This window comes from Accipiter gentilis, chromosome 9 (genome assembly GCF_929443795.1).
Source record: "Accipiter gentilis chromosome 9, bAccGen1.1, whole genome shotgun sequence".
Lineage (NCBI taxonomy): Eukaryota > Metazoa > Chordata > Aves > Accipitriformes > Accipitridae > Astur > Astur gentilis.
The window spans coordinates 1,229,785-1,243,937 of NC_064888.1; the positions used below are offsets into that span (position 1 = coordinate 1,229,785).

A 14,153-nucleotide genomic window follows, 5' to 3' on the forward strand; every position below is an offset into this window, starting at 1 on the left:
CGAGGTGCTCGGTTGTGTCCTGCCACCGCTCGGGGCTCTGTCCCCAGCACCCTACGCCTGCCTGGGACATCCTAGGACCAGTGACAGGCATGGCAGGGCCATGGGGACCTGGAGGAGACCCATGGGGACCTGGGAAAGTGACAGAGATGGCAGAGCCATGGGGACACTTTGGGGGTGACAGGACCATGGACACTCCTTGGGACAGGGCCATGGGGACACTTTGAAGGTGACGGCGCCACAGGGACCCCTCAGGGCAGGGCCATGGGGACTCTTTGGGGGTGATGGGGCCATGGGAACTTTTTGGGACAGGGCAATGGGGACACTTTGGGGGTGACAGGGCCATGGGGACTTTCTGGGACAGGGCCACAGGGACCCCTCAGGGCAGGGCCATGGGGTCACTTTGGGGTGACGGGTCCACAGAGACTTTTTGGGACAGGGCCATGGGGACACTTTGGGGGTGACGGGGCCACAGGGACCCCTCAGGGCAGGGCCATGGGGACTCTTTGGGGGTGACGGGGCCACAGGGACCCCTCAGGGCACGGCCATGGGGACTTTTTGGGACAGGGCCACGGGGACACTTTGGGGGTGATGGGGCCATGGGGACTTTTTGGGACAGGGCCATGGGGACACTTTGGGGGTGACGGGTCCTCTTTGGGACAGGGCCACGGGGTCCCCTGGGGGCTGGCAGGCCCACGGGTCCCGCCGGGGTCCCCTCAGGGCCGCCCCTTTCCCCGACCAGCCAGACCTTCCCCCTCCGCCCCCCCTAAAATGGCCGCGCGGCGCCGCCGTCGCTCTCCGATGACGCAACAACCCGCGCCGCCCCCCCCCCCTCCTGGAAGGTCGCCGCGCCGCCTCTTCCCTTCCCTCCTCCCCCCGCCACTCCCAAGATGGCGGCGGCGGCGAGCCGCCGACGTCATCATCCCGCGCCGCGCTCCGTCGGGGAGAGCGGCGGAGGGCGGCGGCGACGACGACCGCCGCTCCGTCGGGGCGGGCCGGCGGGCTGAACGGAACGGCGCGGCCCTTAACATGGCGGCGGCGGCAGAAGACGAAGAGAGGGCGGCGGCCGCGTCGGCGTTGGGTTCCCGTTCGCCGCCTTCAAGATGTCGGCGGCGGCCCGGTGGCGCGCGGCGTGACGTAGTCAGGCCCCGCCGGCGGGAGGGGGGCGGGGGAGAGGCCGGAGAGGCGCAGGAGGAGGAGGAGGAGGCGGCGGCGGCGGCGGCTGCGGCGGCGGCGGGACCGGGACCGGGACCGGGACCGGCCGGGCCCCCGGGGGGGGATTTAAAGGGACCATGTCCCCGGCGAGGCGGCTGTTGTGGAGGCCGGAACCGGGCAGGAGGCGGCGGGGGCGGCGGTTGCAGCAGCAGCGACGCCGCTGAGGAGGAGGAGAAGAAGAAGAAGAAGAGGCAGCGGCAGCCCGGTGGGCCTGGCCCCGGGGGACCGGTGGGGTGAGTACCCGCCGTGGGGGGGGGGGGGAGTGTGTGTGTGTGTCTGGTTCGGCCCGGTGGGAGACAAAACGGAGCCGTTACCGGGGGACCCGCGGTTGGGCTGGGGGGAGGTGACGCTGACCCCCCCCCCCCCCCCCCCCGCCTCGTACCGGCTCCGTCCCGGGTGCTGAAACGGGTTTGGGGGGGGGGGGGGCATAGATGTTTTTTTGGGGGGGTCCAGGGTCTGAGGTAACCGGGAGGGGGACCCAGGTGTCCGCGGGGGGGGGGAGGGCGTACGGGGAGCCAGGGGTCCCGGGGAGGGGGGGGGGGGTGGTGGTGATGGAGGGGTGACCCAGGTGTCTGGGGGGGTGTCTGTGTTGAGGAGGGGACCCAGGGGTCTGGGGGGATATAGGGAGGTGGGGGGGGTGTCTGTGTTGAGGAGGGGACCCAGGGGTCTGGGGGGGTCTGGAGGGGAAGGGGGGGGGGGGCTGTGTTGAGGAGGGGACTCAGGTATTTGGGGGGGGGCATCTGGAGAGGAGAGGGGGGTCTGTACTAAGGAGGGGACCTAGGGGTCTGGAGGGGGGGGGGGTGTCCTGTGCTGAGGAGGGGACTCAGGGGCCTGGAGGGGTCTGTGTTGAGGAGGGGACTTGGGTGTCCGGGACTGGCAGGGGCGTAAGTACAGGCAGCGTGCAGCAGGTGCCAGGCAGTAGCACTGGGACACCCAGTACCGAGCGGTGATGGATTTGGCATCCGCCGGCTGGGAATGTGGCAGAGATGGATCCAGACCCCTGCTAATTCTTCCCTTCACCCGTTCCCCGTGCCTGTTCACCTGCGTCGCGATCGCCGGCACCGTTCCTGCGCTGGTGGAAGGAGGCCGACCTCTGCTGGGCTCGTTAACCAAGGTTAAACGAGCATCCGGCGATGGGCAACCTCGTAATGTCCACCGGGAGCTTTTAATCTTCCCTCTTCCACCGGCCAGAGTGGTGTCGCAGCCGGCGGGGGGCTGTAAAGATGGCAATGCCACGGTGTTTCACTCCATGCCGTGGATGGGCCGTGCCGCCGGTGGGTTTGACGGCGGGTTCGGGCACGGTGCCGGGAACATTTCCTCTTCCCAAGCAGCTTGATGGTAGGGAGCAGGGTCGGAGCCCAGCCGGCACCGCTGCTGTATGGCACGAAGGCGAGAGCAGTGCCACCGTCACTTGGAGCAGCTTTCGGCTCATCCTGGCATGGCTCAGCGCCGCTTGGAGCAGCTTTTGGCTCATCCCGGCATGGCTCAACGCTGGATTTCCCTCCTTGGCACATCGTTTAGAGGAGCTGGCGCGCGGATCGTCTCTGCTCAACGCCACGAAATCCCCCTCCGACAGCGCTGACAACCCCGCAGCTGAGTTCCCTGAGGATCCCAGCGCCAGCAAAGCCAAGCATCCCAAGGAAAGCCCTCGGCACAGGATTTGCCAGCTTGTAGCCATGACCATCAGAGCAGAAATGGAAGAGCTCCCTGGGGGATGTGTCCTTTGCTCGTTCAGTCTCCGGGATGGGGGGAAAAAGCCACTTTTCTGCTAAACGAGCTCGTTAACTCCAGGGAGGAATGTCGCCAATCGCTTGAGGTTTCCCCGTGGAAGGAAATTATCCGGGATCCCAGCTCGAGCCCTGGGAGCTTCCTGGATCCTCCCTGAATTCCTCTCGCATCGAAATCCGGAGTGCTTGCTCCCCTTCTGAGTTGTTTTTCATGGCCGCAATGTGTTTTGCACGTAAGCGGCGTTGGCGCGAGTGTGCTGGACACTGCGCACTTGGTTGTGGCCTGGGACGGAGGGGGAAAGACCGGTGCCGTCCTCCTGCGTTGCAGCTCCGCTCTGCCATGCGAGGAAGAAGAAACCATGCTGGGAAGAAACACGCAGCTGGAGTCTGCCCGGTTCAAGCGCGCTGGGAGCGTGCTGGACCCTGCGATGTTGGCCGTGACCTGGCACGGAGGGGTAAAAACTGGCGGTGTCCTCCCACATTGCGACTCTGCTCTGCCAGCAAGGAAAAAACAACAACAAAAAAACACGTGGGGGGAAAAACCCCCACCCCTGTGGCTGGAGTCTGCCCGGCTTGAGCGTGCAGGACCCTGCGAGCTTGGCCGTGACCTGGCACGGAGGGGTAAAATTGGTGCCGTCCTCCTACATCGTGATTCTGTTCTGCCATGTGAGGAATAAAAACCATGCAGAGGGGAAAAAAAATACACAGCCGCAGCCTGCCCAGCTCAAGTGTGCTGGGAGCATGCCAAACCCTGCGCGCTTGGCCATGACCTGGCACAGAGGAGGGAAAACCAGCGCCGTCTTCCTGCGCCGTGTCTCCGCTGTGCCCCGTGTCTCTTCCGGGGAGGAAAAACAAAAACAAACCCCGCGGGGAAAAAAACACGCGGCTGTAGTCTGCCTGGCTGAAGTGCACCGGGAGCGCACAAGACCCTGCGTGCTCAGCTGTGACCCAGCATGGAGCGGGGAAAAAACAGTGCTGTTCTCCTGCATTGTGGTTCTGCTCTGCTACAGGTTTCTACCAGGAAGGGGGGAAAAAAACCATGCGGGGGAAAAAATACATAGGTGTAGCTTGCTTGACTGAAGCGCACCAGGAGCACGCCGCCCTGCGTGCTTGTCCACGGCCCAGCACAGAGTGGGGACAAACTGGCGCCGTTGTCCTGCATCGCGGTTCTGGTTTTGCCATGCAAGGGGTAAAAAAAAAAAAAACACACAGGGGAAAAACACGTGGTTGTAGCCTTCCCGACTCAAGCGTGCCTGGAGCGTGCCGGACTCTGCACGCTTGGCCATGAACTGCCACGGAGGGGGGAAAAAACGGCGCTGTCCTCTTGTGCTGCAGGTCCACTTTGCCACAGGCTTCTCCCAGAGAGGAAGAAAACCCATGCGAAGAAAAAGCCATGTTGTTGTAGCCTGCCTGACTCAAGGGCGCCTGGAGCGTGCCGGACCCTGCACGCTTGGCCGTGAACCACTACGGAGGGAGAAGAAACAGTGCCGTCCTGTTGCGTTGTGGCTCTGCTCTGCCACATGTTTCTCCCAGAGACGAAAAAAACCTACAGGAGATAAAAACACATGGCCAATAGCGTGCCTGACTCAAGCACGCCGTCAGTGCGCCGGACGGACCCCGCGCGTTTGGCTGTGACCCAGCATGGAGCGGGCAAAAAACCCTAGTGCTATTTTGCACCGTGGGTCTGCTCTGCCACAGGTTTCTCCCATGGAGGAAAAAAAAAAGTAACGTGGGGGGAAAAAATATGCGGCTGTAGTCTGCTCGGCTCAAGCATGCTACAAGCGTGCTGGACCCTGCGCGCTTGGTCGTGATGTGATCTAAAGGGGGAAAAACCAGCACTGTCCTTCTGTGTCATGGTTCTGCTCTCCCAGCAAGGCAAAAAAACCCCAAAAACAAACCCACGCAGGGAAAAAATACGTAGCTGTAGCCACAGCGCACCCAGCTCAAGCGTGCGGTGAGTGTGCTGGACCCTGCACGCTTGGCCATGAACCATCACTGAGGGGGAAGGAACCAGTGCTGTTCTCCTGCGTTGTGGCTTTGCTCTCCCTGCAAGGCAAAATAAAAAAAAACAACAAACCAAACCAGAAAACCCCGCAGGGGAAAAAACACCCGGCCAAAGCCTTCCTGACTCAAGCGTGCAGCAAACTCGCAGGGTAACCCACTGCAGAAACTGCCTGGAGCCGTTTGGCCTGGGGAAAGGCCCCTTCCTCTTGACTTCCAGGGAAGGCAGCGATTGTCCCCACTTAACCGGTTTAGCATTTAAATTGTCCCAATTCTGCTCCGCCTTTGCATGGCTCTGGGGCGATGGGCTGGGGGAAGGGTTTCCGCAGTCCAGCTCCCACCCTTGAAGCGAGCAGAGCTTGGGAAGGGAGCAGAGCTTGGGAAGAGGCTTTTTAAAGTTTACGGTGAGCGCTCGGGTCTTTTTAGGGTGCTGCTGCGGAGTGAGCCGGGGAAGAAAAGAAACTCCCTTTTATTTCCCTCCCCCCCCCCCCCCCCCCCGTCCTGATGAGCTTGAAAACAGCCAAGCGGGTTTTTGGGGAGGATGGTGGGTTTTTAGGTGCCGGGACATCAGATGGATTCATCTGTGTTTTTTTGGGAAGGAAAAAAAGGGAAAACTTGGAAAAATCTGTGTTTTTTTGGTGAGCAAGGTGGGAGACGTGGCACCAATGATGTGTGTCCCCCCCCCCGTCTGCTCCGGCTTGTGCTTGGTTGGGTTTGGGGTTTTGGTGGGTTGAGGTGCTGGTGGGTGATGTCGAGTGTGATGCCGGGGTGGGGGATTTGGTGTCATTCCCGGCACGGGAGTTTCGGCACAGCCACGGCGAGACGTGTTTCAGTGAGCAAAGGCTTGGAGCGAGCCGGCAAACGCGGTGCCGAAGGGATGCTGCGATTTATTGCCAGGGAAAGGAACTGGCAGTCCCCGAGGGATGCCAGATGCCGTTCTGGAGTTGGCTCAGATCAAACCCACATCCCCCCCAAAACCCGCAGCTTTTCAAAATAAACCCATTTTGTGGTTTTTTTTTCACCCATTCTCACCTGGATGGATCCCCCTGGCTCAGGGATGCGCTGGGGTTTCCACCGGCCTGAGATGTGGCTGCAATTAAAAAGGCAAAACTCCTCAATGGCTTTTCTCCCCCTGGATCCCAGGTGCCCCTGCCTGTCCCCTGCCTGTCCCCTGCCTGTCCCCTGCCTGTCCCCTGCCTGTCCCCTGCCTGTCCCCTGCCTGTCCCCTGCCAGCTTTGCCGGCACATGGTGCCTTGCAGTGCCTTTTTATTTCCCTGCAGCGCGGCGATGACACGTTTTGGGGCGACTCCTCGCCGTTTGACGGCACACCGGCAAACATGGGGAGAAACGCCGGTGCCGAACCGGCTGCTGGGCTCCCATCCTGCTGGCGCCGCTTGATGTGGAGGCTTCTCCAACGCTCCTTGCTGGCACGATGGATGAGCCACTGTGGCACGATGGGAGATGCGGTAAAAAGGGAGTGCCGTGTGTGTCGGACTGGATTTAAGCTGGATGGTGGTTAAAGATGATGCCGCAATCCACTGTTTCTCTCCGGTTAGCCGGCATGGATGGCTTCATCCCGGCGGAGCATCCCTCATCCCAGCCCACTGGCACCAAGCCGACACCGCAGCAAATCCCTAAACGTCAACAGATTTGGGGTTTGCTCCCCAAAAACCTTCCATGGAATTGGGGGAAGTGTCGATGTGGTACTGCTCTTCGGGGCAAGAGCGTTCTGCCGGCACAGCGTTGGCATCGGGTGCCATTTCAGGGCGATGTCGGTGGAATATCCGTACAAATCGAAGCCAGCCAGAGCTACCGATCCTCACAAAAGAAAGACACCGGCGCGCGGAGCCAACTTACTTTTCATTTATTTAATTGAATTTCTATTTTAACTTCCTATTGGCAAACTAACCCACATTGGCTCCGGGCATTGTTCCCCGGGGAAGCGGCAGGCACCGGTCGCTTTGGGGCAGGAGAGATTTTGGGGTGGCATTTTGGGGTGGCCGCCGGGCGTTGGGGTTTGCTCCATGGTTCTCCTCCCTCAGCCCCTGGGGCGGGGAAACATCTTGCACCAGCTTGAATAATTCCCTCTTCATTTGCATTCTTACCTTGAAGGTATTTATAGTCTCTTCTCTGCCTTCTCCTTTCTCGCTGGGGTAAATTTAGCTCATTCACTCTCCTCCTGTGCCTTTATCCTCCAGCGGAGCTGATAAGCCCGGCTTTTTAGCGCCTCTTTCCTCCTATTTTTCCCTGCTCCGCCTGCTTGAGTCAGGATTCGACCTGGCATCTTCACCCCGCAGAGATGAGGATCCTGAGCACTCTTCTTTATTTCCCCTAATGATTTTATTTTTCAGCCTTTAACCTGCAGCTGCAGCAGCGTCGGCTGGTGGAAGGTGTTTTGGGGTGGTGGTTTGTTTTTTGGGGGGGATCCACACTTGAGCAGCCGGCACCTAGTTGGCATTTGAGGGGTCCCCAAACCCTTTGAGTGTCGCCCAGTGTGAAGGTACCACTTTGTCCCATCTGCTTGAATTTATCCAGGGAAAAGGATGCAGCACAGCATCCCAAAACCCCATACGTGCTCTGGTTTTGGGGTCAGCTACCCCGATTTTGGGGCAGCTGGTGGTGGAGCAGAGCTGCCAGGGGTGCAAACTGGCACCATTCCCAGCGCCGCATTGTGGTGATTGAATGTTTTGAGGGATAAATAATGAATTTGGGGGTGATTGGGGTTTTTTGTGGAGTGTCTAGCAGAGGGTGGAGGGGGTGCTGTTCCCCTGGCAAATGGTGATGCAGAGGGGAGGAAAGAAGGTTCATACTGAGGAGAAGTGGCACCTTTTGGGATCTGTTGACACTGGCAGGGACCTGGCACCGTGTTGGCTACCGGCAGCACCAATTTTTGTGAGGGGGGAGTGATGGGACCCGATGTCTTGCCTGGCTCCAGGACACTGACAGCTTTGGTGACCATGGCGAGGCAACGAGACTGTCGGGTTTCCCGGCATGGGCGCAGCCGCAACTGTTTCTCCTCCACCTTGGCAAAATCCAGTCTCTTTTCTAATTTTCTCCTCTTTTATCTTATTTCTTGTAGATTTTTCCGGCAGTCCCTGGCCGCCAACCCTCCCGAGTGCCGGCGCGGTGTTTTTTTCCAAGTGACACAGCACAATCGGCAAGGGATGGAGAAAGCTGTCCCTAATTTCTCAGAGCGCCAAGGAGATGGAGGCAGAGCCCTGTTAATGACACCAGAGCCAAACAAAGAGACTTTTCCTGCCCTTGAGTGCCCCCAAGGCGAAGAACGAAGAGCCGCTTTCCTTCAAGATGCAAAAAAGCCCCTGGAGAACCCGGCTTTATCTGGGACGTCGGTGGAAACAGAGACAGAGCTCGAGGAAGATGCTTTCTACGCTGGGGATGATCTGGCGACAATGAGCAGGGAGGGGAAGGGACCCTCCAGCACCGAGCTGCACTCGTTGCAAGAGGATCCCGACTTTTTCTCGTCGCTCTCCCGTCAGGAGCCCGACATCGCCCTGGAAGCGCACGATGTGGCTGGTAAGTCCCCGGTCGGTGCCATTGGGGTGGCTTCTTGGGGGACAGGGACATCTCCTGGCCCTTCATGTGTGGTTGGTGATGCTCGGGTTGATTCAGTTGGTTTGCTTGATGGTCGCGCGATCATTCTGGAGCGGTTTGCGGCGGGTGTTTGCTCTCTTGGCAATTCTCAGCATCTCACGGTGAAGTGGGAACCACAGTACGGTGAGAAACACATGGATTTGATGGAAGGAGAAACAAGGGTGCAAATGCCAGGCTGGCATCCCTGTGCCCTTGTGCCGCCATCCGGCTTCAGCACCACAGACAGGCACAAAACCTGGCGGTGGGTCAAGCCGGTGGCATTTTGGAGACCGTTCATCTCTCCTGACGTGATATTGGGACCCTAAACCGACGGTGTCCCCAAATGGTGACACCTTGCTTGTCCTCGTGCTTCACTGCGTGTCGGTGTGGGACTGCTGCTGCGCTGGGAGGGAGCAGGTGGGTGCTGTGCCACGGCGGTGGTGACCCATGTGTTTTCGGTATTGCTGGTGAAGCCGCGGTCGTGCTGAGCAGAGCGAAACTGTGCCACCTGCGCCTGGCCTTGCTGAATTCCCCTCTTCTCGAAACGGAAACACTCCTCCAGCTCTGCTAAGGGTGGCTGTGCACTTGCAGGGTGAAGGCATCATCCTCTGCCCCACCGCTTGGTGCCGGGGAAGCCGTGCCGCCACTGCTTTGTGGGTGCCGGGGGATGAGCAGCTCTGGCAAGGACTGGTTAGCCCCCAGTGCCAGCATGGAGCTATACTGGGATGCCCTTGGCATCGTGAAAATCCGCTGTACGCATTGGCTGGTCTTGCAGGGATTGTCCCATTAGGTGGTGGGGGATCTCCGTCACCCATGGGTGACCCTGTTGGGTCCATCCCTGGCTCAGCTCCAGGCAAAACTCTCCTCTGAGGGCTCTTGGATGAGCAGTGAGGTTTTCATAGAATGGTTTAGGTTGGTACGGACCTTCAAAGGTCATCCAGTCCAACCCCTTGCCGTGGGTGGGGACAACTTCCACTAGATGAGGTTGCTCAAAGCCCTCTCCAGCCTGACCTTGAACACTTCCAGGGATGGGGCATCCGCAACTTCTCTGGGACAACCTGTTCCAGTGTCCCACCACCTTCATTGTAAAAAATTTCTTCCTTAGGTCTGATCTAAACCTACCCTCTTCCAGTTTAAAACTGTTGCCCCTTGCCCTACAGGTCTTGATAAAAAGTCTTTTTCCATCTTTCTTATAAGCCCCTTTTATATATGGAAAGGCCACAGGAAGGTCTCCCCAGAGCCTTCGCCTCTCCAGGCTGGACAACCTCAGCTCTTATCAGCCTTCCTTCATAGGAGAGGTCCTCCAGCTCTTGGGTCATCTTTGTGGCCTCCTCTGAACCTGCTCTAACAGGTTCTTCTCTATGGGGCTGCTCTCAATCCCCCAGTTTGTGATACTGGGGATTGCCCTGACCCAGGTGCAGGACCTTGCATTTGGCCTTGTTGAACTTCATGAGGTTCATGTTGGCCCACTTCTTGGCCCATCAAGAAGTCACGTTGGCCTGTCAAGGTCCTTCTGGATGACATCCCTTCCCGCAAGGTATCAACTCAGTTTGGGGTCACCCACAGACTTACTGAGGGCGTGCTTAATCCCACTATCCATATTGTTGCTGGAAATATTAAATAGTATTGATCCCAGTACGGACCCTTGAGGGACTCCTCTTGTTACTGGTTTCCACTTGGACCTTGAGACATTGGATGCAGCTGTCCGGCCGATTCCTTATCTATTGAGCGCAGCTACTGCAAGTTGTCCACTGATCTGTAGATCCCTGGTTGTCTGGTGTCTGTCCTCTGCCTGCTTTGGAGGATTAACCCTGTCCTACCTCAACTTCTCCATCATTTCATTGCCAAATGCAGGCTGGGTGCCTCCACCATTCTAAGTCCTACCTGAACCCCTCCATGCATTTGCAACCCCCCCGTCCTTCCCCATCCCCATGTCGTCACTGGTAAACGAGGTGGGTGGTGGCCATGGATCCCACTACTGGCCAGTGATTTGCCTTGTTACTTGTCCCCTGGCTGGAGGGTGGCTTTTTCCCCACCTGGAAGCGGTAACAGCAGTGGAGTCGCGGCTGCGATTCCTCTTCAATGCTGCTTTCCCGTAATGAGTTTGCCCATCTCTGCAAGCACCGGTTGACTTAAAACCTTATCTCCTGGTGCAGGTGATCTGCTTGGTGAGCCCCCCTATTATTTACCCATCTTGTGGTGGGTGGGGAAGGACCATGTTGCATCTGGGAAGCTTTTCGGCTCTTGGTTCCTTCACTGTGGTCAATGGGTGGAAAATTAGCTCCAGAGGATGGATATGGGTATTTAAAGATGGTGTTTAGAGGAGGAGGGAATCGGTGTCCCAAAAAGTAGTGAGGGCTGTGTTGGGAGATGGAGAATGTCCCCATCTGGGTGTCCAGCCTGGCTCTGGCTGGGTGGTGGGGCTCAGCTGGGGTCCTGGGGTGCTTCAGGTGGACCCAGCTGCAGCCCTGCACATGGGCAGACTTAAGGGGATGCAATCGGAGGGGCTGGGCAACCCCCCGTCGCTGCTTCTGAGCTCGAAATGTGCCAAAACGGTGTCCAAGGCTGGCACGCTGGTTGAAGGGTCTTGTGGGGTGGGAGGACCCTGCACAAAGGCTTGCGGTGCCACCGACCTCAAGGATTTGTGGCTTTTCTGATGCCTCCACCAGCCTCATCGCGGCAAAATTACCCGGGTATCTGCTGAGTGCCGCTGACCATGATGAGCCAGAGGTGGTTTGGCAGCTGCCAGTAGGTTTTTGGAGCCAGGCAAAGTCCATGCTGCTGCTGGGAGGTCAGCAAGTGATCACTGGGAGAGATGTTCTTCTCAAAAAGGGTGGTTTTTGGGGGTGCCGCTGGCGCCGAGTAGCGCCGCTTGCGCGCAAGAGAGTGCCAAGCCGGTGCCGGAGGGGCAGCACGCCCCGTGCAGCGTGACCCACAAAGGACAGCTGTGTAGCAGAGGAGATGGAGGAAGAAAACCTACATCTCCGCTTGCCCCAGTGCCAGTGATCGTGGCAAACGAGCGGCGGCTGGGCTCTGCAGTGTGCAGGCTCGTTAGCAGAGGAGCGAGCACCGTGGCGGCTCGGGCAGCTGCTTCGTTCTGCCCGACTGAGCTTTGAGCCAGCGTGGGGAGGGGGAAGGAGCTGCTGCTGGGGATTTCCCATCCGTGATCATGGTACCCGAACCGTCACCCCGTTTTTTTTCGGCTGGAGGCACCACAAGCAATGGGGGCGTGGTGCCACATCCCATGGGGACCCTTCTTGTGGCTTTTGGGTGGCCCCGCCTGCCCTCCTTGCTCTTTGAGGGGATGTTTCAGGCTGCTCGCTGGGATTTTTTTGGGGTGCTGTGCCACACAGGGGCCCTTTTGGAAGCGGTTCGGGTAACTTGTTGTTGCAGACGGCAGCAACGGGGCCAGAGATGCTCCAACCTTTACCCCCTTCCTATTTTGAGGCTCATCCCCGTGCCCCCCCAGGGTGAAGCGGGGGGTGCCACTTCCCCGTGGGACCTGGCGAGGTGGGATCCGAATCCTGAGCCTTTATCTCCAAGCTGCGGTTCCCTCCTTGTTTCCCAAGTTGCCAGCACCCTTATCAACCCACGCCCCGGGGGGGTGGGGGCAGTTTTCCTCCCCATATCGGCACAGGGATCGGCAGGGCGGTTGGAGCCGTGGTCGGAGCCGTGGTCGGTTGCAGCTCATGAACACGTCGAGCTTTTGCTCGGTTCTTCCTCCCTTACTACGTTCACGGCATCGTGTTGGCTTGGGGCTGCCTGGGGAGGGAATAGTCCCCTCGGTTCTGCCCCCCCCCACCCCCCCATTCCTCCCGGTCACCCGGCTGCGTGTCCCGGCTGGCGATGGAGCACGAGGTCGGACTTGTGGGACGGGAGGAAGGTTTGGAGGGGGATTTGGCGGCTGCAGGGGGTGAGTTGTGGTTGTGCTTTTGGCTGCACGTGTGGGAGGGGACAGCACCCGACTCCTCCTTGTGCTTGGGGATGGTGCCACGAGGTCCCTGATGCAGGGACTTTGGGATTGCTGTGGCAGCGTGGGGTGTCACAGGGTCCCCAATTTGGGCACATCTTGTTTTGGGGATGCCGTGGCAGTGTCGGGTGTCACTGTGGTCTCCGATGCAGGGTTGTTCTGCTGTGGGGATGCCGTGGTCGTGTGGGGTGTCACAAGGTCCCCAATTTGGGGGCATCTTGCTTTGGGATTGCTGTGGTGGTGTGGGGTGTGACAAGGTCCCCCAATATAGGGACACCCTGCTATGGCAGTTCACGTTGTCTTAATGTCCCTGGCGTGGGGACATGCTACACCAGGGATGTTTGTGGCTGTCACAAGGTCCCCGATGCGGGGACGTCCTGCTCTAGGGATGACGTGGCAGTGTGTTGTCACCAAGGTCCCCAATGCAGCAGCGTGTGGTGTCACCAAGGTCCCCAGTGCAGGGACATCCTGATCTGGGGATGCTGTGACAGTCTATGGTGTCACCAATGACCCTGATGCAGGGACAGCAGGATGTTCTGTGGGTGCTGGGGCAGTGTGGAGTGTCACCAGGGTCCCCGATGCAGGGACGCCCTGCTCTGGGGGTCCTGTGACAGCGTGGGGTGTCACTACAGCCCCCGTGGCATCGTGCAGTGCCGCAAGGTCCCCAACATGGGCTTGCCACGCTCTGTGGATGGCAGAGCCCCATAGCAAGTCAGTGCCGTGGGTTCGTGTACCCCCAGTGCCCTCCATCCAGGAGCTGCCGTGTTAATTAACCAAATTAATGAAGGCAAAACACGCGTTGATTTAATATGAGATGGGTAGAAGAGAGGAAATAGCGTTTGCGGTCCTGGCGTGAGATTATCGACCCCAAAATCTGCCCTTCCTGGCACTGGAGCTGCCAGATACGTCTTGATTTAGTCAAATCTTCTCTTTTGTGTCATATAATATGTTCAGTCACCGGCACAGGATCCGACCGAGCTACTGAGGGTCAGCATCAGGCTCCTCTTCTGCTCCTGGTCACATCGGAGATGGGGTTTGATTAGGTCTTGATGTTTTAATATCCCCAGGGTTGGCCCTGGCTTTGCAGGACCAGATTTTATCCATCGTAATATCAGACTAGAAAGCCCAAACTGATGCATGGTTCGACCATGTGCCAAACTGGGACAACTGGGAAAGCACCCAGTTTAGGTACAAACAGCTCGTGTGCTTTAGCTAAAAAGGAGCGTTTTCATCCCAAATTGCTTTAATGTCCTGCTGCCCACGCGTGATGGGCACCCCAGGGCTTTCCCATGCTGCAGGCGGTGAAACCCAGCCGCAGTGTCGTTTATTCCCAATTTAGAGCTCTTTATGGTTATTTTGATTGCGATCGCGGGGAAGCCACTCTTGGTTTAGTTTGGGGCCATTTCTAGCTCTGGGGGGAAAAAAGGAGCAGGATTTTCTTTTTTTTTTTTTTTTTTTTTTTTTTTTTTTAGGATCCAGGCGACTAAATAAATCCACCGTGTCTTTTTTTGGGAGGCGACGTGAAAGGGCTGGCAGAGAACCAGAGCCCACAGGCTTGTTCAGCACCATGCAGCACCCTGCGCTGCCTGGTCCTCTTGGCAGGAGGTTTCTAGCAGGAGCAAACCCCTCCAAACCCTACCACCTTGGGGGGA

General features: G+C 58.6%; 1 protein-coding gene across 2 annotated transcripts in view; it reads left to right on the forward strand.

The window, feature by feature from the left end:
• Positions 1 to 1,347: 1,347 nt before the first annotated feature.
• The window catches only part of WIZ (WIZ zinc finger), a 58,705-nt gene continuing 45,899 nt past the window's right edge, over positions 1,348 to 14,153 (forward strand). For both annotated transcript variants that reach the window (XM_049810357.1, XM_049810356.1), the window contains exons 1-2: positions 1,348 to 1,445; positions 8,020 to 8,474. In XM_049810357.1, the coding sequence (XP_049666314.1) occupies positions 8,105 to 8,474 (370 nt within the window). In that variant the 5' untranslated portion in view covers positions 1,348 to 1,445; positions 8,020 to 8,104. The remainder of the gene's footprint in view (positions 1,446 to 8,019; positions 8,475 to 14,153) is intronic.